We start from the raw sequence: 25432 nt of genomic DNA on the forward strand, positions 1-25432 counted from the left end.
TGGGTCATATAAATTGTTTCATTTTAATTTACGGCCAAAGAAAGCTAAGTATTTACTCCCTCTGTGTAGGGAATGTCTCTTTCTAGCTCTGAAATGTTAAGACTTTAACATTTACCAAAAGATATACTTCTCTAACACAATATTCATATATTCATTTGCTTAGAACACAGGAAAAAATATGCTACCCAGATAGACAAACTGTTTTGTTTAAAACACATAAAAAAGGCATCTGGGTCCGACAGTAACTGCTTTACAGGCTAATGCCTGATGTACAAGTCGAACCTGAAAGTAAGATACAAACTATTTTAAAATGTAAGCCAGAGACTTAATTAAAATAAATTTAAATGTGTCCTACCTCTTATTTTTACAATAAATTTATTCTAAGCAAGTAAGAATCAATGAGGTGTTAAATATAAATATAGGAATCTAAACTTGAGATCTGGAGAAATGAGGAGGTTCAAAGTTAGAGCAGAGACAGCATAGGTGGCTAATCACGTAGTCCCATACCCATTATCTTATATTAGGCAAGAACATGGCTGCAGTCTCACCAATGTTCTTTATCATTAGTACTGAATACTTGATCTTAATCAAGTATTAGTAAATGAAAAGCTACATTAATACTGACCCTGAAGTTGTCTAATCATTCCTAATTACAGACTGAGAAAGAAATTAACCCTGTATATTCTAGACACTGATATAGAATTAAAGTAGTTGTGGTTTTAATTTGATAGACAAATATATAATTTTAGAAATAAAAATTTAAAGCCAGAATTTCATACCTTGTGCAAGCATGTTAAATTCCAAGAACAATGCTATGTGGTAAAGTTCCATGGCTTCTTCTGCCCTGGTCATGTTTGGCTTTCCTGCAACGAGAGCCTGAACTTCACTGAGACTCCCCACAGAAGGGCTACAGTGCAAAACAGAGAGGTCCACCACGTCGGTATACATACAGTGTAATATCACTTTTGCATATTTTTTTGGTATAATGGACTCATCTAATATAATTCTTGTGGGAGTTCTCAAAGTTCGGTCTGTGATTTCTTCACCAGTCCGTATCCTCCTTTGTAGTAAATTTCGGAAAAATGGGGATCGTGCAGAAATAACAGCCTTGTGGGCTTTGAGCTCTTCATCTAAACAGTTCTGGTTTCCACCAAAAGCTTCAACTAGTTCAGAATCTGAAGAAAAACTAAGGACGACATCATAATAACACATGTAATCAAAGAGTCCACGCATATCTACATCAAGGGAATTTGGTGTTCCAAATTCTTCACTAAGCTGAACAAGGATATCGACATTCTGAAACCTTGAGTCCTCCATTCCAAATTCTCCCGTATAAAGGTAGTGTAACAAGGCAGAAAACATGGGCATATCAATACCAGCTGTACTGATGTCCATGATTATCTCTGCCCCATACTCAGGCGAGGAAGAAAGCAGTGTTTTAAAAAATGGACACCTTGCTGCCAAAATAGCACGATGAACAGGAAAACAAGTTTCTTGAAATATTAAGTCCACATCAGTACAGTACTTATACTCATAAAGGTCAGCCATATCCTTCTGCAGTGTCCGGGCTTCTGGTCTGGCCAAACTGGCTTGTAGAGAAAGCTCCTTTAAGGCTGAAGTTCCCTCATATTCTTCTACTAGTGCATTGACATCCCTCACATCCCACCCAGAGAGGAGTTCTCGCATCTGCTTGGCGTGATCGGCCGACCTATTTGATTTTCGGCGTTTAATAAATTTCTTTTTGAGGGTAGCAAGGCCAGAGGTTCTCTTTTTTTTGTCTTGTGGTTTCTCGTGGCCATGGTCAAGGCTATACAACTTTGATTCACAACCATAGCCTTGCTGAGAATAGGATGATGTTCCTAAGAAGAAAATTAAGTAAATCATAATTTCGTAACATTCATTTTTAACATTAACATATTTCATGCCTAAAACTTTTACAAATACATTATGATACAACTCAAATAAAACTGAACATTGTTTCTTATGAATGCAAATAACTCAGTTTCATATTAAGAAAGAGGGCTAGGCACCATGTGGTGTATACTTGTAATCCCAACACTTTAGAGGCTGAGGCTGGAGGTCAAGACTATTATAACAGCTTAGGCTGCAGAGCTCAAATAAAGGTGTGTGTGTGTTGGTGTGCAGGTATGCATGGCTGGGGAGGGGAGAAGGGAAGATGGTTTATTGGACCATGAAGACCTAAGTTCAGATACCCATCAGACATGTAAAAGCTGGACACAATGATACACAATGGTACAGTGTTGGGAAGTTGGAGACAAGCAGATCCTAGGGGACCACAGGCCAACCAGTGTAGCTAAAACATGAGCTTCCAGGTTCAATGACAGATCTATCTGTAGGTAGAGGGCTAGAGATATTGCTCAGTGGTTAAAGAATTGCTGTTCTTACAGAGGTCCTGGGCTGGGTTCACAACCCCCAAAACAGCTCATGACCACCTGCAATTCCGGTTGCACAGGATTCAACATCCTTTTGGGGATTCTGTAGGCACTTGTCACACAAACATATATTTGAGGGAGAAACACATACACACAAAATAAAATAAAAAATCTTAAAAGTCAAAAAAGGTAGAGTGTGATTGAGAAAACACCTAATGTTAATGTCTGCTCTCCCCGTGTACACACAGGCAAGTAAACTTCCATATGCATGTGTACACACCACACACACACACGTACATACACACAAAATAAAATAAGAAATAAATCTATTTTAAGAGGGCCAGAAAGATGCCTTAGTCACGTGTCACTAAACCTGATGTTCTGAGTTTGATTCCTGGTACCCGCATGGGGATTAGGAAAGAACTGACTCTCACAAATAATCCTCTACCATAGCCATAAATACCCCTACCAAATTAAAATGTTCTGTAACAATTTTTAATAAAAAGGAAGGAGGAACGAAGGAAAGAAAGAAACAACAAATAAAAACAAAATTTTGCCTGAATTTTAAAAAAAGTCTTTGGTTTTCTGGCAATCAAGGACTAAGGCTTAACTAATGGATTTTTTGGAAATGAGAAGCAGCTTACAAATTAAGAATATTGGCTATAATTATAAAATGTTTTTCTCTAAGGCTGCATTTATAACAAGCCCGATTAACATTGGGGTGAGGGCAGGGAACCTAGATACTGCAGAATTATTACCTATAATAATTTTTCTACCTCTCAGCACTCTTTTTTATCTACAAATATAACTGTTAACACAATTCTATTTACAGTCACAACAGAAAATAAAATTTAAAATTGCAAAGTTACCTATGAAAGTCTGCTGGGCCTGTGAATTTCCCCCTACCCGTGGGGAGCATGAATGAGGATAGTTAGATGCATTAGCACCCATTTTCTTCAGTCACTCCGGCATTCCATCTGCTGGTTCTTCAGAGTGTAATCCCAGAGGCCTTTATGAACCTTCAACCCTGGATCCAGCAGCCTCTTTTCATCCATTTCTTGATGGAAACAAAGATAAATTATTTATTGTTTTAAATATATCTTAAACCAACAATTAAAAAAAAAAAAGCAACCTTGGGCTAGAGAGATGGCTCAGCAGTTAGGAGCACTGCCTGCTCTTCCAGAGATCCCAGGTTCAATTCCTAGCACCCACATGGCAGTTTAAAATTGTCTGTAACTCCAGGGTCCAACACCCTTTCACAGACATACACACAGGTAAAACACTGCACATAAAAATAAATTATTAAAAAAGTTACATCAAACTGCATTTTTGTAAATAATATACTAAGAAGTTCACATATGATTTTTTATATTATTTATTTATTTATTTATTTATTTATTTATTTATTTATTTATTTATTTATTTATGAGACAGAGTTTCTCTGCATAGACCTGGCTGTCCTGGAGTTTGTTTTGTAGACCAGGCTGGTCTCGAACTCAGAGATCCACTTGCCTCTGCCTCCCGAGTCCTGGATTTAAAAGTGTACGCCACTACCACCTGGCAATTGTTTTTAACTGATCTTTTATGAATATGTTCATACACACACAGACAAGCATTATCACATACATGAGACAAGTTACTCTCAACTTTGATGAACCTTAGCTTCTGCACCTATAAAATAACAAGGCTGATTTATAGACAAGTATCTTTTAGCAGCTGTTGCTCCTTCCTCAACATTCAAACAATTCAAAGAGAACATAATAACATACAGTATCCAGATTCTCTGTTTTCCATTACATGGCTTTATTTTAAACTCTATTTCTTTTATTTTTATTTTTAATTTTTGGCTTTTTGAGACAGAGTTTCTCTATGTATCTTTGTCCTGGAACTAACTCTGTAGACAGGCTGTCCTTGAACTCACAGAGATCTGTCTGCCTTTGCCTCCAAGTGTTGGGATTAAAGGTGTGTGCCACCACATCCAACTACTCTCTCTCTTTTTTAAAAAGGACTTTATCCGTTTTTTTTTCTTTCCCAAGCCTACATATATTTTTAAACACACTGTAAATTGTTTAGAGGTTTTTTTGTCTGAAACTATTTTTAATGTATCTCTCTTTTTCTGATCACATGAGTCTTTAATTTGCTAACCAATATAGCTAGGATTAAAGCCTTGGCTTTGATGGCTGGATCCAGTCTATTCCTTAGCTTTCTGAGATTCCAGCCTCAGGGCAGAGGTACTGGCCAGAGCCAGTTTATTGCCACACTCTAAGGGGTTCAAGGTCCCTACCTCCACCAAGAAGAGTGCTGTAGGCTATTTATAAACACCATTTAAGCTGAGTCAGGAAGCCTCTCTAAAATGAGACACATTTGCCTCTAGCAAACAGATCCCACCCGAGAAAACGATGCCAGCAATAAGCCATGCATACCTCTATTCTTTTCTGTCTAGAATTACTACCCAAGCTCTCTCAGGCTTTATATGGATGCAGTTGTCCACACGTTGGACACCTTCTGTTGACTGAGTTTTCGGTCCTGCCCAGTTCCCGCAGTCATTATGTCCCAAAGAAATAACACAGAGGTCTACATCAATTATAAAACTGATTGGCCCAGTATCTCAGGCTCTTCTTATTAACTAATTCTGTTATTGTTATAATAATAATAATTATTATTATTTATGTAGACAGTGTTCTGTCTACATACATACATACAGACCAGAAGAGGACACCAGATCTAATTACAGATGGCTGTGAGCCACCATGTGGGTGCTGGGAATTGAACTGAGGACCTCTGGAAGAACAGCCAGTGCTCTCAACCACTGAGCCATCTCTCCAGCCCCTTAACTAATTCTTATAACTTATATTTGCCCTTAATTCTTGTCTATGTTGGCCACGTGGCTTGGCAACTTTTTCAGCGAGGCAGTCACATCTTGCTTCCTCTGCAGCTGGGTCATGACTAGGTATTCATTTCTTGAAACTCAAAGTCTTTTTTGACCTAACTGCATTTTAGTACACCACTCTATGAAGCACAGGTTGTTACGAGATTTGTATGTGCCTGCACAATTCTCGTATTATTTTCATGTTCAATATCAATAGTTATGTTGGCTATTAAAGTATTTTATCAGATAATGTTTTCTGAGATGACATTTGGAAACCTAGATTCTCTTGATTAGTTGTCTCACTGCTGCCTTTTCCAAACAGAATATGCCTTTGGGTGTACGACATATGTCCATATGCCAAGAAATAACACCCAGCATCCTGCAAAAAGAAAGAAAGAAAAGAAAAAGACTAAATGAAGTAATGACCGTCATGGAATTTATATTATTTTTCTTTTCTTTCTTTCTTTTTGATTTTCCAAGACAAAGTTTCTCTGTAGCCCTGCTGTCCTGGAACTTGCTTTGTAGACCAGGCTGGCTTCAAACTCAGAGATCTGCCTTCCTCTGCCTCCCGAGTGCTGGGATTAAATCTGTGCACCATGACTGACTGGCTATTCCTTCATTTAAGTCAACATTAAATCCTTCTCATGTAGGAAAGTAGCTGAAACTTACGAGGCATTAAGTTGAAAAACAACTGAATGAAATAAGTTTTTAAAAGACATACTGGCAGGTAATCACAATGACTTAGTTTTTGCAGTCCCAAAATTGTTTCTTGGGAACCATATTCCTTGTCTATAATCTTAAGCCTTTTAGAAAAACATTTTCAGGAAAAGAAAGGATTCATCGTCTGGTGCACAAACAGCATCAAATGTGACTGCTAGATGTTTCAAATATAAGTGAGCTTTAGTTTTAAAAGTACAGCTTCCTCAAGTATTAAACATAGAATTATTATTTGATCCATCAATCCTACCTGTGAGAATCTATTCCAAAGAAGGTGACAGCAGGGACTCAACGGCCATCTATGCTCCTGTGTGCACAGCAACACTCTTTACAACAGCCACGGGGAAAAGCAACTCAAGGGTTCAGTGATGACTGAATGGGTAGACAAAATGTGATATATACCTAAAATATGTAAGGAAAAGTCTTGTGACAGAGCTAAATGCTCATCTCATATGACTGAGGACTACTTGGGCTCAATCCTCAAAAATTCATATTTTTTTTTCGAGAAAGGGTCACATTATGTAGCCTTGGATGGCATGAAATTTACTATGTAGACCAGGCTGACCTTGAACTCACATATATTTATCTCTCAAATGCTGAGATAAAAGTGTGTGCCACCACGTGTGGCTGCACTAAGCTTTTTAAATTAAGTTTTAAAAAGGAAATTCTGACCCATGCTAAAGCATTAAAATGAAAGCATTATGGTAAGTGAAATAAATCCATCACAGAAGGTCAAATAGGGTGATTGCACTTGTATTAAGTATACTCAAATTCAAAGACAGGAACTGGAATGGTGGTTGTCAGGAGTTGTGGAGTTAGGGTTTAATGAGTAGTTTTTCATTTGTGGAAAATGAGAGTGCTTTAGAGATGGATAGTGGCAATGTTTGCACAACTATGAAAGTTATTTAATGTCATCAACTGTATACTTAAAACTGGTTAGAATAGTAATTATGTATTTTATGCCACATAGAAAATGAAACATTAATAGAGAAAAGCAATGACAGATTTATATTTTTTAAAAAGCATTCTCTCTGACTTAAAATTTCTTTTCATGATTGTAGTGGGATTATTACACAACAGAATAGGGATGTAGGATTTTCAAAGAGCTTTTTCATGCATTAAAGCATTTACTTCTCAAAACAAAACAAGTTCTCCATGTAGACAGAACAGGTACTATTTTTTTTTTAATTCTCTGAATGAACATGTTAAGGTGGAGGTTAAACTGTTACTCTAGTTTTGATTTTGTTGCTATGATATATCCTGACAAAAGCATCTTTAAGGGAGAAAGGGTCTATTTGGCTTAGTATTCCGGGTTATAGTCCATTGTTGTCGGAGGAATTAAGGCAGGAACTCGAAGCAGCTGCTTACATTCACAGTCAAAACCAGAAAGGGAATGAATGCATGAATGCTTACTGCTCAGCTTGCTTCCTTTGCTTTTATATAGGCAGGACCCAAATCCAGGAAATGGTATACTGCCCACTTATAGGCTAGGTATTCCCACAAGATAATATCTCACAGACATGCCCACGGGGCAATTTGATCTAGACAGTCGTGCTGTGGTCTTCAGGATTGTGCAGTGAGATTTCAGTTTACAAATCAGGTCAACCCACCAGAAAAATACATTACGAAGGAGGTAGGCCAAGACGAAAGACGCTAGGAATATTGCCTTTTGAATAGTGACTGTTCTTGCTGTAAATCCCGTGTGAAGCCATAGCGCTCTCCCTTTAGTGAGACTCATCCCAAGAGCTTTAGAAGTGCATTTATCAATTATTGGGCACAGTTTTATCCATGTACTGGTATTTTGGGTGACTTTCCCCAATGCTGTGGAACCCTGGTGAGAAAGTTGGTCACACAGTCAAAAATCTTTTGTTCCCAGTCAAATCTCTGCTCCATTTCCTGAGATAAACTTAGAAGCCAGCGCCTCACAATTATCTTTATATTGATAGGATATTTGGCCAGGAGAGGAGTCTAGTCTTCCAAACAGATCACATTTGGGACCTTCAAAGATAGGCACTAGGAGGAGATTATGGCATGTCTGAGCTTGTTGATTCATAGTCCTCACAGACTGGGAGTCTCAAATTTACCCACGGTCGATTTAGGAAAGTGCAACCTCAGTTAAGCACCGCCCCCACCAACCCGAGGTTAAATGAACTGATCTTGGTGTGTTTGTGTGGGTGGGTGCATACTGTATGTGAGGTGGTGTGCATATGTGTATATGGAGATTAGAAGACAATCTCAGGTATCATGCCTAGTGCCTTCCACCTTTTATTTGAGACAAGGTTTTTCATAGGCCCAGCATTTCACCAAGAAGGCTAGGATGGCTGGCCAGTGAGTTCTAGATATCCACCTGTCTCTGCCTTCTATCTCACCATCCTTGGGACTAAAAGAGCAAACCATCACATCCAGCTTTTTATGTGGGGTCTAGGGATCAAAATCTCAGGTTCACAAGCTTACAAGGCAAGCAGTTTACTCACTAAGCTATCTCCCCAACCTAAATGGACTGGTCACAATCTTTCTAGTACTTCGAATCATCAATGAATGGTGAAGTTTCCTGATTGTGGATTAACACACCATAAATAACACATCTCTTAGCATTCAGACAGAGAAGACAATTCTCAGTCCCTCTTTGCAGGGGATATTTTTGCATTTCTATAGAAAGAATATACACAAAAGGGGGAGAGCTTAGTTCCATCAGTAAATTTCAAAATTAATTAAATTGCAGCAATTTCATATCAATTCTAACAGAATCTTCCCCCCTCCAATCTTGAACCTCAAATCTTCAAGTGCTTCTCCTTCTGTGTCTCCATTCCCTTCACGTAATTTTCTGATGTTTATTAATATAAAGTTCCTCTGGCTTCTTTCACAATGAACTGACATTACCTAGAGATGTGGTCAGATTCAGTATCATTCTTGTGTTTGTGTTTATGTGTGTGAAAGTGAATGTGGGCATAGGGACATATAAGACAGTCAGCCTTGGTGTTGGTCTTCCCTTCCACTTTATTTAAGACAAGGTCTTTTGTTTTGTTTTGTTGTATAAGCCAGGCTAGCCGCCCAACAAGTTTCCATCATGTATTCTCTTGTCTCCACCTCCCACTTCCCAGTAGGGGCATACTGAAATTAGAAATACTTAGGCCACCAGGATCTGAACTCAAGTCATTATGCTTGTGTGGGCAAGTTCTTTACCCACTGAGTCATCTCCTCAGCACTCAATATTACTACTGTTTGAACATACGTATTTATTTAGCTAAGACTGCCTCATATTTGACATCTAATTGTGATAGCTTTTGTTAACTTGACATATTTGGAAATAGGGAATCTTAATTGAGAAATTACCTTCATCAGATGGGTCTGTGGTCATTGTTTGGATTGCAGATTGATATGGGAAGGCCTGGGTTACATAAGATAGATAACTGAGCAGATAAGGAATCAAGGCTGTAAGTAGTCCTTCCTTGGTGGTCTCTAGTTTCTTCCATCTTGAGTTCCTTCCTGCCTTGCCTCTCAATGATAGACTGTAAGCTGTAAGATGAAATCATTCCTTTCCTCCCCAAGTTGCTTTTATTTAGGGTGTTTATCACAGCAACAGAAAACAAAGCAGAACAGTCATAGAATGTACTTCAAACAGTACAAAACTTCTACTTAATTCTCAATCTTTAAAAGTCACCATAATCACTAACTAAAGTCATTAATTTGCTAGAGTTTGCAAAATGGTGACTTATTTCTCCTTTAATCATTAGCTGGAAGAATTCTGTAGAACTTGCCAATTATTCAGTTCACGAATCCATATATCGGACACATTCTAATTCCTAGTAACTATCATCCCATGTTACTCATACTGGTTCCTGAGACCTTATAACAATTTTGCTTGCTTCTGGAAGTTTCTTTACTTTCTGGGTTCACATGCTGTGTAGACAGGGTTGGGCTGGAGCTCTCAATCCTCCTGCCTTGGCTTTCTGCATGTTGTGAAGGCCAGTTACAATACTGGAGCCAGTAACTCCTACCTTTAATGTCTCATGCTCTAGTACCTATATTTTTGTTTACAAATGCTATATTGGCAATTAGTGCACGCATTCTAATTTCTTTTTACAAGTTCTCCTCTTTTCTGGCATGTGTACACATGTATATAGGAAGCATGTTTATAGGTGGATGCATGTAGAGGACAGAGGTTGAAAATGGGTATCTTTAATTGATGTAGGAGGGTCATCTGTCTGTGTGTTACTTTCATTGGTTAATAAAGAAATTGCCTTGGCTTTTTGATAGGGCAGTACTTAGATAGGTGGAGTAGATAGAACAGAATTGTGGGAGAAAGAAAGCAGAGTCAGGCAGACGCCATGAAGCTCCTTTCCAAGATGGACGCTTTCTAGAAATGGGTTAATTAAGATGTGAGAGTTAGCCAAGAAGAGGCTAGATATAATGGGCCAGGCAGTGTTTAAATGAATACAATTTGTGTGTTGTTATTTCGGGTGTAAAGCTAGCCATGCAGGAGCTGGGCAGGATGAAAAGCAGGCCTGCTTGCCTCATCACTACATTTAATTGCTTTCTACCTTTTTTTTTTTTTTTGAGACTCTATGTAGCCTTGGCTGTCCTGAAATTTTCTATGTAGTTCAAACTGGCCTTGAATTCACAGAGTGAGTAACTGGAGGTTACTCTCCCACCCACCAGTTCCTGAATAATATTAATCATTATCATCTGAGGCTTAATATTAATTACAAACTCTTTAGCCTACTAGCTCAAGTTTATTATTAACTAGCTCTTTCAACTTAAATTAACCCATATTTATTAGTTTGTATCTTACTATGAGGCTCGTGACTTGTTATCTCACATCTTGCTTCTATGGCACTATTAGCATCTTCCTCACTCTGCCCTTTTTCACCCTGTATCTCTGCTTTGATTTCCTGCCTGGCTCTATTCTGTCTGGCTGCTGACCAAATCAACGGTAATAAAATGTATTCACAGCATACAGAGAGATATCCAACACCAGGGATCCACCTGCCTCTGTCTCCCTAGTGTTGGGATTAAAGGCATGAGCCATTATGCCTGGCTCTCAATTTTTTTATGCAGGGCCTCTCAATGAACCTGGAGTTCACCTGCTCAGTGAGAATAGATGGCTGGTGAGTGATCCCCAGTGATTTTCCTGTCTCTACCTCCCCAGAGATGTATTTGCAGGCACCAAGCTTTTTATGTGGATGCTGAGGATCTGAACTTAGGTCCTCATGCTTGCCTGGCGGAGCCATCTCTCACCCTTATTTTTCTCACTGAGTAGCTCTGACTGGCATCCAACTTGCCACTGTTTGCCTGTCTCTGCCTCCTGAGTGTTAGAATTATAGGTATATATCTTCATGCCCAGCTTTCTCTCCAGTTTTGACAATTAAATTTACAGAATTAAACTATTGAGTGATTACATATTAAAGTCGGTTTCAATCTTAGTTCTACCAACAAAATAAGCATTTAATGTTTATAACCAGTTTAGAGCTCTGAACACTGCTGTTAAAATACATCATGATTCTTTCGAAGCCAGATATATATATTAAATTCACTTTTCCTTTACTTTTTTTTTTCTTAAATAAAGAAAGCAGTATTGCCAGGTGTGGTAATCCGTACTTAAGAGGTAGAAGCCAGCCTGGTCTACAGAGTTGAGTTCCAGTACAGCAAGGGCTATGTAGAGAAACCCTGTTTCAAACAAACAAACTACAGGTTGTGCCAATATTTGTCATCCTATCTCAAAATGGTGTTAACATTCTGGGATTACAAATTGTAAGACAGTGTACACTTGTTAAATTGCTCAAACTCATATATAAGAGTAGTCAAGAAAAGGAGGAAAAGAAAGATAGGGATGTAGCTCAGTTAGTTGGTACATAGAGTCCTTGTCTAGCATGCATGAAGGCCTGGGTTCAACTCCTACGCTGCATACACTAACTGTGGTGGTACATGCCTGAAATTTCTGCACCTGGGTGGTAGAGACAAGGGGACTAGGTGTTCAAGACCATTCTTGATTATAGAATGGCTTTGAGGCCAGTCTAGTCTACATGAGACCCTGCCTCAAAGAAAAAGAGAGGGACAGAGGGAAGGAGGGGTAGAAAGGTAGGTGTTTCCCTTGTCCACTTTCCACTGAACAAAAAAGTAGCCTGAAAACATTTTTATTCAAGAATGTTAAAGGTATCGACCTCCTCCCTGCTTTGAGACAGGTTTTCACTGTTTCTGAGGCTGGTCTCAAATCCCCTGAGCTCAAGGATTCCCTGTGCCTTCAACTCCTAAAAGAATAACATTAATGCCCAGATTTAAGAGAACCTTATTAAGATCATATGGGTTTTTAAAAATAGAATCTATTCTAATTCAAAACAGATGCCAGTTCCCTGGTGATACTTTTCTTACTCTATTTAAAAAAAACTTTTTGCTGGGTGGTGGTGGTGCACGCCTTTAATCCCAGCACTCAGGAGGCAGAGGCAGGAGGATCTTTGTGAGCTAGAGGCCAGCCTGGAGCATAGAGAGTTCTAGGACAACCAGGGCTACACATAGAGACCCTGTCTCCAAGATTTAAAAAAAAAATAAAAGGCATTTTTAAAAGAGCACAAATGTACATATATCCCACTTATCTATTCGTCATTCTTGTAAGTGTAACTGTTAAGATATTTTTCAAACTAGAGGATAAGGGAAATGAATGCAGAGATATGAGGTGAATCTGGTTCTTAGAATTTTGGCTCTATGGAAGAAATTTATTTTAATATGGGGGAGTGGGTGGTGTTTGAATTTCTGGCTGACTTCTCTTCCTAAAATGAAATTACATATTCTTAGTGTTCTTGATTTTTCTAGTTATGAAATATTTCTCAAATTAATTATCTGGTACAATGTGCATGGTCTGAAATTTGTTATCTCTTAAAATTATTATTATTATTGAGATAGGGTCTAATTGTGTAGCCTTGGCTATCATGGAACCTGTTATGTAAACCAGGTTGGCCTCCAACTCACAGAGACTGACTTGCCTTTGCCTCCCTAGTACTGGGATTAAAGATGTAAGTCACCATACTGGGCTAAGATTATTTAAAAATTTTTTTTTCAGAAAGTCACTTAGGTAAGAGTTTGAGGGCAGCCCAGGCTACCCGGTGACAAAAGAAAGTCATGAACAATATAGGGAATGGACGCTAGTGAAGTTTTAGAAATGATTTTTAAATTAAAAAAAATTACAAACTGGCAGTGACGGTGCACACACCTTTAATCCCAGCACTTGGGAGGCATAAGCAGGTGGATCTCTATGAGTTCACCTGGTCTAAAGAGGTAGTTCCGGGACAGCCAAAGCTACACAGAGAAATCCTGTCTCAAAAAAACCAACCATGGAGACCAGAGAGGGCGTCAGATCCTCTGGAACTGAAGTTATAGGCAGTTGTTAGCTGCCATATGGATGGATGGGTGCTGGGAATTAAACCTGATCCTCTGGATGAGTAGACAGACATGCCCTTAACTACAGAGTCATCTTTTCAGCCCCCTCTACATCATGGTCTTCCACTGAACTTTGAGCTTGGCATTTTGGCTAGACTGGTTGGCTGGAAAGCCACCAGGTACCATCTGTCTGTTTTCCTCAAGATGCCTGCCAGCATACCTAGCTTTTATTAGGTTTTGGGACCTAAGCTCAGGTCCTAACACTGATGCAGCAAGCACTTTACCCACGAAGCATTTCCCAAGCCCCAGATCATTCTTAATAGGGTTAGAAAAATTCAAACCGGCAGAGCATACTGGGACATGGCTGTAATCTTAGCCTTTGGGAGGTAGATATAGGAGAACCAGGAGTTTCAGGCCAGCCAACCCTAGCTCAAAAAGAGGGGACTTTAAAACAATCTTTAAAAAAGATATACAATTACATTACTAGGAATAAAATTTAAATATAGTTACTTAATTTATAAAAATTAAAATTTATTAAATCTTAACCTTGAAAACTATTATAAATTCAGATGTGCATTAAAATGTAAAACTAGTATGTGACTACTGCAGGCTATCCTTAGGTTAACAAAGTGTTTCTGTCTACTACTGGAGCTTCAAAGTGCCAATGTACTATGTTGAGTCAAGATACTCTTAAAGGCTATTTAAATGGATCAAAGATGTTAAAGAATCTGCTCATCAATGTTACTCTTCTTCATCTCAGAATCAGAACTGTCCCCTACACAATTACAAGAATAGTCTGTTGTTTAAAACTGTTTCCAAATATACAGAACACTACACAGAAAGGCAATTCCTTATACTGTCTCTTTCCCTAAAGACAACCTGCAATAATCCAATTCTTCCTTTCCTAGGATTTGAACCTAATTATTATTCTGAGAGACAGGATCTTTATATGTAGAGTTTAGGTTGCACTCAAGACTTGTGATCCTCTGATCTCTAGCTGGGATAAAGTCATGTGACTCCACGCCTGGCATAAACCAGTTTTCAGTAGGGTATTTCACAGACAGTTCTAAAGTTAATTCATTTCAAAATATATCAGAGTTGAAGAAATATAGTCACATACAAATCTGCACTTTGCCTTTTAAAAAATCTACACACAGAGCTACACTGTGCATATGCCATAATGTATTTAATCACATCAGCATGCAGTAAACCAACTCTTTATTATTATATAGAGTGCAGCAATCCTTTTACATGTCTTTGATCACTAATATAGTTCACAGATTCCAAAAAGACTAATTACTAGCTTAAAAGATATATATAAGCTCAACATGGTAGCACAGGCTTTTAATTCCACTTGAGCGGCAGAAGCAGGTAGGTTTAAGGTCAGTCTAGTTTATACAGGGAGTTCCAGATCACAGGGACTAGCCAGGGCTACATAGTGAGATCATATCAAAAAAAGGGGGGGGGGGAGGTACTTGAGACATATTGTCAGAAAAGGTATAATGTAGATTCCTAATTAACTTTTAAAGAAAATGTTCAAAATGTTAAACATAATTTTTAATCTTTATACTGTGAGTGCAGAAAAATGAGTCAACTGATATCTTTTTATTTATTTTATATATGAAACTTAATCTCAATATTCTTTTTAATTCCTGTGATGCTTTGTAAGCAGAGACTGCCAAGACACGAATATCACACAGAAACTATGTTAATTACAACACTGTTTGGCCAATAGCTTAGGTGTATTCCTAGCTAGCTCTTACATCTTAGATTAACTCATTTCTATTCATCTGTATACTACCACAAGGCTGTGGCCTACTGGTAAGGTTCTGGCGATGTCTTTCTCCTTCAGCAGCTACATGTATCTCCTTGACTCTGCCTACTCTGTATCTCTTCCAGCCTGGGTATATTCTGCCCTGCCATAGGTCAAAGCAGCTTTACTCATTAACCAACAAGAGCAACATGTACACAGAAGAACATCCCACATCAATTCTCTATGCTATTTTGCCCATTAAAAAAATCATTTATTTTGCCTGTGTATGGTGGGAGTGAGCATGCCCTGGCATGTCTGTCACAGAGATCCAACTCAGGCAGGCCATCAGGTTTGGTATCCACTGGACCATCCTGCTGGTCCTCCTTTCCCATTTTTTTTTAAAAAAATTCAGCTATTTTTGTTATTAATTTTTAATACATTCTATGTTAAAATATCAAGAGTGAGGGCCTATTAAAAGCACTTGCTGCTGTTCCAGAGAACCTGGATCCAGTATCCACATGGTAGCTCACAACCATTGATAACTATAGTCTGAAGGTATCTAATGCCCTCTTTTTTCTGTAGGCAATACATACATATGACGCATATGCATACATGCTCATATACATAAGGTATATCAGAGAATATACAAATGAATCTTTTAAAACTATTACGGAGCCGGGCGATGGTGGCGCACGCCTTTAATCCCAGCACTCGGGAGGCAGAGGCAGTTGGATCTCTGTGAGTTCGAGACCAGCTTGGTCTACAGAGCTAGTTCCAGGACAGGCTCCAAAGCCACAGAGAAATCCTGTCTCAAGAAAAAAAACAAAAAAAAAAAAAAAAAAAAAAAAAAAAAAAAAAAAAAAAAAAAAAAAAAACAACTACTACGGCTTTTGTCAGAGTGTTTCCATACTTCTGTATAGCCAATTCTGTCAATACCCTTTGAAGTTCTGACACTCATGCTTTTTGCTGTACTTTGCTGTGCTGGGATTACAGGCAGTCTATCAAAAGGATTAATTTAGTACCTACCATACAGTAGATTTTTAGTAGGTTTGTCTGAAACACAGAGTAGTGCAGAAATCAACTCTTTATGCAAGTATCTTTTAAAAGAAATACCATACACAACAAGAATCAAAACTAGGCATTTCACTTTCTTCCTCCTTTTCTATACCAAGTAGGTTCACCAAACTTAGACCAAATCATTTATTTTAAAACTGTGTGTATGTTTCTCTTCACTCCCACTACACCAAAAAGTTCTCACTGTTTCTAGTCTAATTCATTAGCATATATTTTTTTAAAAAAAGCTTCAATTAAGAGTACAGAATAAGGAATACAAAGATAGTTCAGTGGTTAGGGCAGATGACCTGTCTTTGATTCCTAGCACCCACACCAGCCAGATCATAACTACCTATAACTCCAGCTCTAGGGGATCCATCTCTGGCATCCACAGGCACCTACACACGTATGCACATACCCATATGCAGATACACACTCATACAAATTCCTAAAAAAAATTACAGTGCAAATCTCTTGTTGAAAATCCCATTTCCTGTTTATTCTGTACATGTCACATAGGCATACATTATTTTAGTATTTATATTATTTATTTTGTGCATTCTACCATAAAAGGGTTAGTTTGGGAACTATTGGCCAGTTTTGGAGACCTACACATTATATAAAATCGGAGTACTAACTACATGGTTACGTAAGTGTTGAGTCTTAATGATCTTTACAGTTGAATTAGAGAAAACAGAAATCTAAATAAATAATTGTATAAACTTGAGCAATGGGATCAATGCCATGAAAAGTACAGGCTGCAATAGGGAAGAATGGGTAAGATATATTACTGACAGAAGAGGTAACATTGGGAAATAGGGCAGAGCAAGCAGTTGTGCAAATTAAGCAAAGGGGGTAGAGAACAGATGAGTCAGGTAGGATGTAGGCAAGGCAGTGAAACCAGATTGTGCACATCTTGCAAAGGGCTGGGGTCCTCAAAGAGCTGCAACAAGCCTTTCCAGACTTAAAGGTACAAACTTTTCTAGCAAAGCCCAGTAAAAACTACATTAACAGTACTCCGTGAAAGATACTTTTTTGTTGTTGTTTTGTTTTGTTTTTCGAGACAGGGTTTCTCTGTAGCTTTGGAGCCTGTCCTAGAACTAGCTCTTGTAGACTAGGCCTGTCTCTGCCTCCCGAGTGCTGGGATTAAAGGCTTGCGCCACCACTGCCCGGTTGGAAGATACTTTCAATTATACTATGAAGGCATTAGCAAAGAGCTAATGTTGACTAACATAATATGAAATTGATTAAAAAATGAAAAGCACTATGCAGAAAGCAGTGAACACTGATAGCAGATTTTGGACCACTGATCTCAGAAAAGTTTGCTTATAGGTTAACCCTGGCAGGATCTAGGTTATGGGGTTAGGGAATGTTCTTTCCATCCCTTAACTATCTGACAGGGTGGTTCACAGAGCCTCAACAGTTTGAGTAAACATATGAAACATACTGGATTCCTGCTTTCCTCAGGTGAGCCTAGAATTTAGGCAGAAGTGAAGTGAAGAGTCCTCTGTGACCAGATCTCAATAAAAATTCTGTACACTCTATTGCGAATCAACTTCCATAGAAGACAGTACTTCACATGTACTGCAGCCATTTCCACACTGGCAGGAGGAAATGTGTCCTGCATGATTTCTCTAGGTGAAGGCTCAAGGAAGACTTCCTTTGTATCTTTGTTCTACTATGTCTTGGCCATGTAAGAGTTGTACCGTAGGCCAGGCGGTGGTGCTACGCACATTTAATCCTAGTATTTGAGAGGCAGAGGCAGGTGGATCTCTGGTTTGAGGCCAGCTAGGCCTATAAAGCAAGCTCCAGGGCAACCAGGGCTACAAAGAGAAACTGTCTCTCGGGGGAAGAAGGAGTTATACCTTGTTGAGGCCTGAGTCCTGGTAAATCAGTAAACTGGGTTTGGTTTTAAGGGTCTGTCTTTAAGGGACCAGTATCAGCTCAGGACACTCCAAGACCAAGTTCTATCCCCGAGACTCACATGATAGAAAGAAAAACTGATTCTGAAAGCTCCTTACTGATCTCCACAGGTTCACCACAGCATATGTGTACATATGCCCCCCAAATGAATGAATGAATGAATGAATGAATGAATAAAGTGAGGAAAAATGGATTAAAAGTACGTCAATAGGGCCAGGATTCAGAAACCTACAGACCAGTGTAAGGGATTCAGAAGAGAGAAAACAAAGCATCAAAGCCTTTGGTAAAGCGAGGACACACTGGGGGAGGGAGACTTTTCTAGGTCTCTATGCGGTGATATGATAGAGAATTATAGCAAGATGTTGGAAGTAATTTTAAGGCCTTATTTGAAAAGTTAACTGAGGTATGACATCCCAGCTTCTCCAAGAAATACAAGAGCTTGTGTATGCCTTAAGTATTCCTCCAACTTGTAGTTGTTTGATACAGATAAATCACTTAACTTGTGGAATACTGTCAAGGCTTAAAATATTTAGAGTACTGGGATAAAGATGTAGCTTAGTGGTAGTGTTTGCTAGCATAATGCAAAGTTCTGGTTTGATTCCCCAGAACTACACATCCACATCCACATACACACCCACACAAAATGAGATATACTTTTTAAGGACTTCTACATGCACACTGAAATTATACCCATTAAAAATTAATAGAGAGCTGGGGATGCAGTTTAGTAGGCAGAGTGCTTACTCATCATGCATAAAGCCCTGAATTTGAACCTAACACCATATAAACGAGACATGGCACATGCCAGAACCTGTGAGATGAGATAGGATCAGAAAGAAGTTCAAGGTCATCCTTGGATACAGAGTGTGAAACCAATTGGGCTACAGAGGAAGATATTGTCTCAATTGCAGACACCCCATCCCAATCCCCAACACCCTCTCTGCTCTCAAATTGAAGACAATTTTTGGTGGGAAACAGACAGATAGAAATCTCCTAATGGTCAGGTACTTATCTAGCATGTGTGTGAAGCCATGGTTTCAAGTCCTTGGATACTCAAAATCAAATAAGAGAATTTTCAATCAACTAAGTATTTTCCTGGATATCTATGTGCTGAGCACACGGGGATATAAAATGAGTGGCATAATTTTTGTTTCAAAAGTGCCTAAAGTCTAATATCAATAAACATACAATTATGCTGCAGGGGAAGTATATAGATCAGTGAAGATGAGGAACTTTGGAGGCAAGCTCCCTGGTTTTGGATCTAGCTCTGCCATTTCTCAACTGAACAATCTTGGGAGAAGTATCTTTTTTTTAATGATAATGAAAAAGTCTGCTTTATAAGGTTGTTTTAGAAAAGTGACATCTAAACCAGACACGTGCCCTTAATTCTAGCACTATGGAGGCATAGGAAGCTGGATCTCTGAATTTCTTTTTGTTTTTTTGAGACAGGGTTTCTCTGTAGCTTTGGAGCCTGTCTTGAAACTCACTCTGTAGACCAGGCTGGTATTGAACTCAGAGATCCGCCTGTCTCTGCCTCCTGAGTGCTGGGTTTAAAGGCGTGAGCTACCACGACTTAGCTTGGATCTTTGAGTTTTGGGCCAGCCTGGTCTACAGAGCAAGTTCCAGGACAGCCAGGGTTACAAAGAGAAAACCTGTCTGGAAAAAGCAAAAAACAACAACAACAAAAAAAAATGCAGGAAAATAGATGGAACTAGAAAATACAATTAATAAGGTAAAAAGGCCCATAAAAACAAGCATTGCTCACTCTCCCTCATATGTGGATCCTAGCTACACATTTTACAGTAGTGTGACTAGCATTACTGCGTGCTGGTAAAGGCTAAAAACTTGAAAGGGACCATTTAGAGGAGTGGACATGGAACACATTGGACATATGTGGAAGAGGAAATACTGTGAGTATAAAGGTCTACTGAGGGAGGCAAGTGGAAGGATGGGAACCAAAACTATAGCTATAGAAAAACATATTTTATAAGCTTATTGAAAAACAATGGTATCCTCCATAATATATAATGCTTCTCCCAGAAGCCATGGGTGATTAAATGAAAATCCCAGCGCCAAGTATGAGCCACCTCTCAAGGAGATGTGACCAGTGAAGTCCCAGATGCCTCTGAAAAACACAGCCTATTGTCATAACTCCTGGTTGGCCATCAGAACTTTATAAGACCATATTGCTAAAAACACAGTATAGTTTAGTCAAAGGACATGGAATAATCAGGTTGGAGCTCAGCTAGAAGTTTCTTCCCTATCAGCAAGCCTTCATGTTGTTAGAAAATTTTATGCATGTTGCTGTGGTAGAAAGGCAATCAACAGTTTTACTTAATGAAACTTCTCTATCACTAACAGTTGCTAACATTTGACACAAACTTATCGAGCTCTGCCCAAAACATTTTGCTTACAAGAAAATTTTCATGTCTAGTCTCAAGCAAGCAAAAAATAATTTAGGAAAGTCTAAGATAAGAATGTTTAAGTTTGTTTCTAGTACTTATTTAATAAAATGCTGATAGGCCGGTAGCCAGGCAGAAAGTATAGGCAGGGCGAATATGCAGGAAGTGGGGGGGGGGGGCAATGAGAACAGAAGAATTCTGGGAAGAGGATTCTGCAGTCTGCAGTTGTGACCCAGCAAAAGAAGAAGCAAGATGTGACTGCCTTGCTGAATAAGGTACCGAGCCACATGGCTAACACAGACAATAATGGGCTAATATAGGTTATAAGAGTTAACAAGAAGTCTGAGCTACTAGGCCAATCAGTTTATAACTAAAAAAAGAAAGAAAGAATGTTTAAGAAAGTGATGGCGCACCCCTTTAATCCCAGCACTCAGGAGGCAGAGGCAGGTAGTTCTCTTTAAGTTCAAGGCCAGCCTGGTCTACAAAGCGAGTTCCAAGACAAACAGGGTTACAAAGAGAAACTCTGTTTTGAAAAAACAAAGAGAATATCTAAGTCTTACAAAGCATATCACAAAATTCTCTAAAACAACCCATAAATTATCCTAGCTAGCACAGACCTAAATACAATTTGAAAGCACATATTATCCAACATATATAAAAATCAAAACATTACATTGTACCTCATAACCATATTAAATATTATGGCATTTTTTCTTATTCCTTTTTTTAACATTGAAAAAAAAAGATATAATACTGACGGTCAAGCTACTGCTGGGGCCATACTGATCTTGGGAAGTCTATGCTGCCACCCTGGGCCATGGTGATGTCAGGCCCAAGCTGCTGCTAAAGGTCTGTGGTCCTGTTGCCACTGGGTTCTGTGTTAATGTCCATAGGCCGTGTTACCAAAGAAAACCATAGGAACAATGCTTGTTGAAATCTGAGGGCAGTGCTGAGGGGGCCCTGCCCTTTACTGATCCTGAGATAGTTGGCCCTGCCTCTTGCTGGTCACTGAAGGAAAACAGCTCCCCTCAAAAGAGATGGCTCTACCCCTCACCAAAGGCATCAGTGGGCTGGCCCAATGGCAAAGGCTTAGGAGAGCTGACTCTGCCCCTTGCCAAAGGAGGACGGTCCTATTGGTGTGGACTGACTACTGAGGCCTACATCTTCGGCCTTGGGTTGGGCCAGCCTAACATCTACCTGCTAGAGTGCATGAAGGGGCTGGTCCTGCTGAATGATACCCACAGGATCTCCATGTCTCGGGGCAATGGAAAGATATCCAAGAGGAGTTTCGGTGAAGGTCCAGTAGTGATGGTGTGTGTGCCAGAGGCCAGAGGCCTTGAACCAGATCAATGACTGCAATGAACATTTGCGAGTGGGGCTGACTGGATGAAAGGGTATACACTGCAGCAGCTCCCAGTACCACTAAAACGAATGAAAGACAGAGAAGCAAGGTGGGTTTTTGTGTATTCTGTTTTTAATTATTTTTATGGAGGGGGTTTCTTCTTGCGGGGGGGGGCACTCCAGGGGTGAGGGGCAGATATGGAGGAACTTAGAGGTAAGCAGGGCTGGGGTACATGATTGGATTCCCAAAGAATCAATATATATATGACTATAAGACACAATAGGGACTAGGGAGATGGCTCAGTCAGAAAGGACCACTCACCTATGCTTTTTTTTTTTTTTTAAAGTCAGATGTGATAGACTATGCTTGAAATTCCAGCACTAGAGAGGCAGAGACAGACAGATATAGCTTAATTGCTGAGATTCCCCACTGTCTCAAAGAAGGAACAATACCTCTTATGGAACAATACTTGAGGCTGTCTGGGCTTCATACACATGTATGTGTACAAACACACATATATGCACATACACACAATATATTTGAAGTTAGTTCTGGCATGTAAGTCTCCCAATTAAAAATGGTAAGAATAATACAATAATATAATTTAACATTGCTCCGTTCATAAGGACTATGACAAAATGAGATCCACGGTTTCTTTTTTAAAAGACACATGAGCCGGGCGATGGTGGCGCACACCTTTAATCCCAGGACTCGGGAGGCAGAGGCAGGCGGATCTCTGTGAGTTCGAGACCAGCCTGGTCTACAGAGCTAGTTCCAGGACAGGCTCCAAAACCACAGAGAAACCCTGTCTCAAAAAAACAAAAAAAAAAAAAAAAAAAAAAAGAGAGACATGAGAAGCTGGGCGGTGGTGGTGCACACCTTTAATCCCAGCACTCGGAGGCAGAGGGAGGCGGATCTCTGTGAGTTTGAGGCCAGTCTGGTCTACAAGAGCTAGTTCCAGGACAGGATCCAAAGCTACAAAGAAACCCTGTCTTGAAAAACCACAATAAACAAACAAACAAACAAACAAACATGAGAGATGATTTCTCTAAGATTTATTTTATTTTTAAATAATTATGTATGTGTGTCTGTGTGTGGATGTGTACATGTGGGTGCCTGCAAAGATCAGAAGAGAGCATCAGATCCCAGGAAGTGGATTTACAGGTAGTGGTAAGCTGCCTGATGTGGGTGCTGGGAACCAAACTCTGTACTTGCTTTTAACTGCTAATAGAAAACACACATTTTATATCTAAGTCAAAATATTTAGCCAGGCATAGTAGCTCACATAGGTAATTCGAGCATTTGGCAAAAGGACTGCTATGAGTTCAAGGCTAGCCTCGATTACAGAGTGATCTGTCTCAAAATATAAATTCCAGGTAATAATTAAGAGCCAGCAAACAGTATCTAGTCTAAATTTTCCATTTTACCTGGACTTAAAAATAATAACATACTTTACATTTATTTTAAACTTGCTTACACAGAACTAATATAGCCATCGTGTTACTTTATCCTATCAGTTCACTTGCTGGATATCTATTACAAACAGACACTACACTATGCTCTCTATACTTTAAAGTCGGACACACCAAGTGAGCAATTACAATATGCTATGATATGGATGGGAGAGAGGACTCAAGTGCCAACAAAATTGGTTATTGTTGGTAGAGGTAACATAACTAGATCTTGAAAATAGAGTACTGTACCAGCCAGAATATTTTTTAATTCCAAGGAGCTGATTTAAACAAATTTATGGCTGAAGAAATGGCTCAGTGGTTAAGAGCACTCACACGCTGCTTTTCCAGAGGAACTAGGTTTCGTTCTCAGTACCCACATGGTGGCTAACCAACTCCAGTTCGAAGTCCTCTTCTCGCCTGTGTATGCATATAGTACACAATATGTACTCAAACCCACCCATATACATATATACATACATAATTTATAAACCATGAGAAATTTATCTGTCATGAGAAATGCCTTATTAAGTAAGGCCCAGTATATGGTATGACTAAGTGATGCCACCAAGGACTTAAGATTCCTTCTTCTAACTTTGATCTGATATCTTTAGGGGATGCTCTATCCCCCGTGGTTAGAGGACAACTGCCAGTAGCAATAGCGGCCTCATTGTTCTCTTGGTCTTGAACACAAAGAGAAAGAAGAACCATTTTCCGCAGAAAATCTGTCTCCTTCAGTTCAACCTGACTGGGACAAGTAACAGATTACAAGGGAATGCAATGGGCTGATTGGTTTAGACTAATCAAAACTAACCTTGGGGTTGGTGGTAAATCATCTGAATGTCTCATATTTATGAATAAAAGCATAATTGTCAGGAAAGGAGATGGATGATGGGCAGCTAATAGAGTTGATGACAAAGAATAAGGAAATGCCAAGCACTTGGATAAACACATGAAAACCACAGGCAGAAGCACAGGAAATAAGAAACATCTTGGTTCAGTTGGAGTAATGGGAAATGTAAGATCAGACACACCCTGTACTCTTTTTTTTTTTTTTTTTGAGTTTGGCCTTTATCCCACAAGACAAGATGAAGTTAACTGATTTTCTTTTTAAGTAGAAAGATACTACAATTAGGTTTTCCAGGACTGTGGAAGTATTATCAAGAATAGCCTACAGTTGGAAAGATGGCTCAGTGTTTAAGTGCATGTAGGTAGCTCTCAACCACTTGTAACTCCAGTTCCAGTGGGATCTGTTACTTCTGGCCTCTGTTAGTACCTGCAGTCATTTGCACATATCTCCACAGACAAACATACACATAATTAAAAATAAATTTAAAAAAATTGCCAGAGATAGGGAAGAGCAGGAAAAAAAGAAAATGGAGCACAACCTCAGCTAGAATCTATTCAAAGAAAGTCCAGACTGGTAAGGGGAGGAATGGGAAAAAAAAAAAATAGGACAGGATTTAACATCCATACAAGTAGAAAACCCAGGCAAGACAATTCTATATTTTTTTGTTTGTTATGTTTTTGAGACAGGATCTCACTATGAATCCTTGATTGGCTAGGAACTTAGTATGTAGAACAGGACTAGCTTGTAAGTTATAGATATCTGTCTGCTTCTGTCTCCTGAGTACTGGGATTACAGGTGTATGCCGCCATATCCAGCCCTATTTTTTTAAAACTGTATTTCTATGTGCACTTCTGCATTCTACAGTACACGTTGGGGTCAGAGGACAGCTTGTGGAGATCACTTCTCTTCCCCTAACATGAGGATCCCAAGGATTCTCATCAAACTCAAACCATCAGGCTTAGCAGCAAGTCTCTCTACCTGCTAAGCCATCTTATTGGCCCCTTTTTCTTTTATTACAAGAGAGAAAATTAACCCTCAAACAGATTAGACAACTTACAGTGATACAACTCTAGTGCAATAGTGTACGTTTACATTCTAACTACTGAGGAAGCTGAAGCAGGAAGATCACCTGTGTCCATGAATTCAAGAGCGGCCTGGGTAACAGTGTGATGCCATCAAAAACAAAACAAAATCATAAGACTATAAATTGCAGTCAGACTGTAAACAGAGGTTTGGTGCCTAAAGTCAGTGTTTTATTTTAGCACAAACACACATGAAATGTAATGTTTCACGAATAAGCTTGATAGT

General features: G+C 39.1%; 1 protein-coding gene across 5 annotated transcripts in view; it reads right to left on the minus strand.

The window, feature by feature from the left end:
- Btbd7 (BTB domain containing 7) overlaps positions 1-25432 on the minus strand; it is a 79370-nt gene that overhangs the window by 46694 nt on the left and 7244 nt on the right. For all 5 annotated transcript variants that reach the window (XM_050151489.1, XM_050151490.1, XM_050151491.1 and 2 more), the window contains exons 2-3: positions 3263-3450; positions 780-1859 (exon numbers count right to left, since the gene is read on the minus strand). In XM_050151489.1, the coding sequence (XP_050007446.1) occupies positions 780-1859; positions 3263-3344 (1162 nt within the window). In that variant the 5' untranslated portion in view covers positions 3345-3450. The remainder of the gene's footprint in view (positions 1-779; positions 1860-3262; positions 3451-25432) is intronic.

Source organism: Alexandromys fortis, unplaced genomic scaffold (assembly GCF_014885135.2).
Source record: "Alexandromys fortis isolate MF-2015 unplaced genomic scaffold, M_Fortis_MF-2015_v1.1 scaffold_63, whole genome shotgun sequence".
Classification (NCBI taxonomy): Eukaryota; Metazoa; Chordata; class Mammalia; order Rodentia; family Cricetidae; genus Alexandromys; species Alexandromys fortis.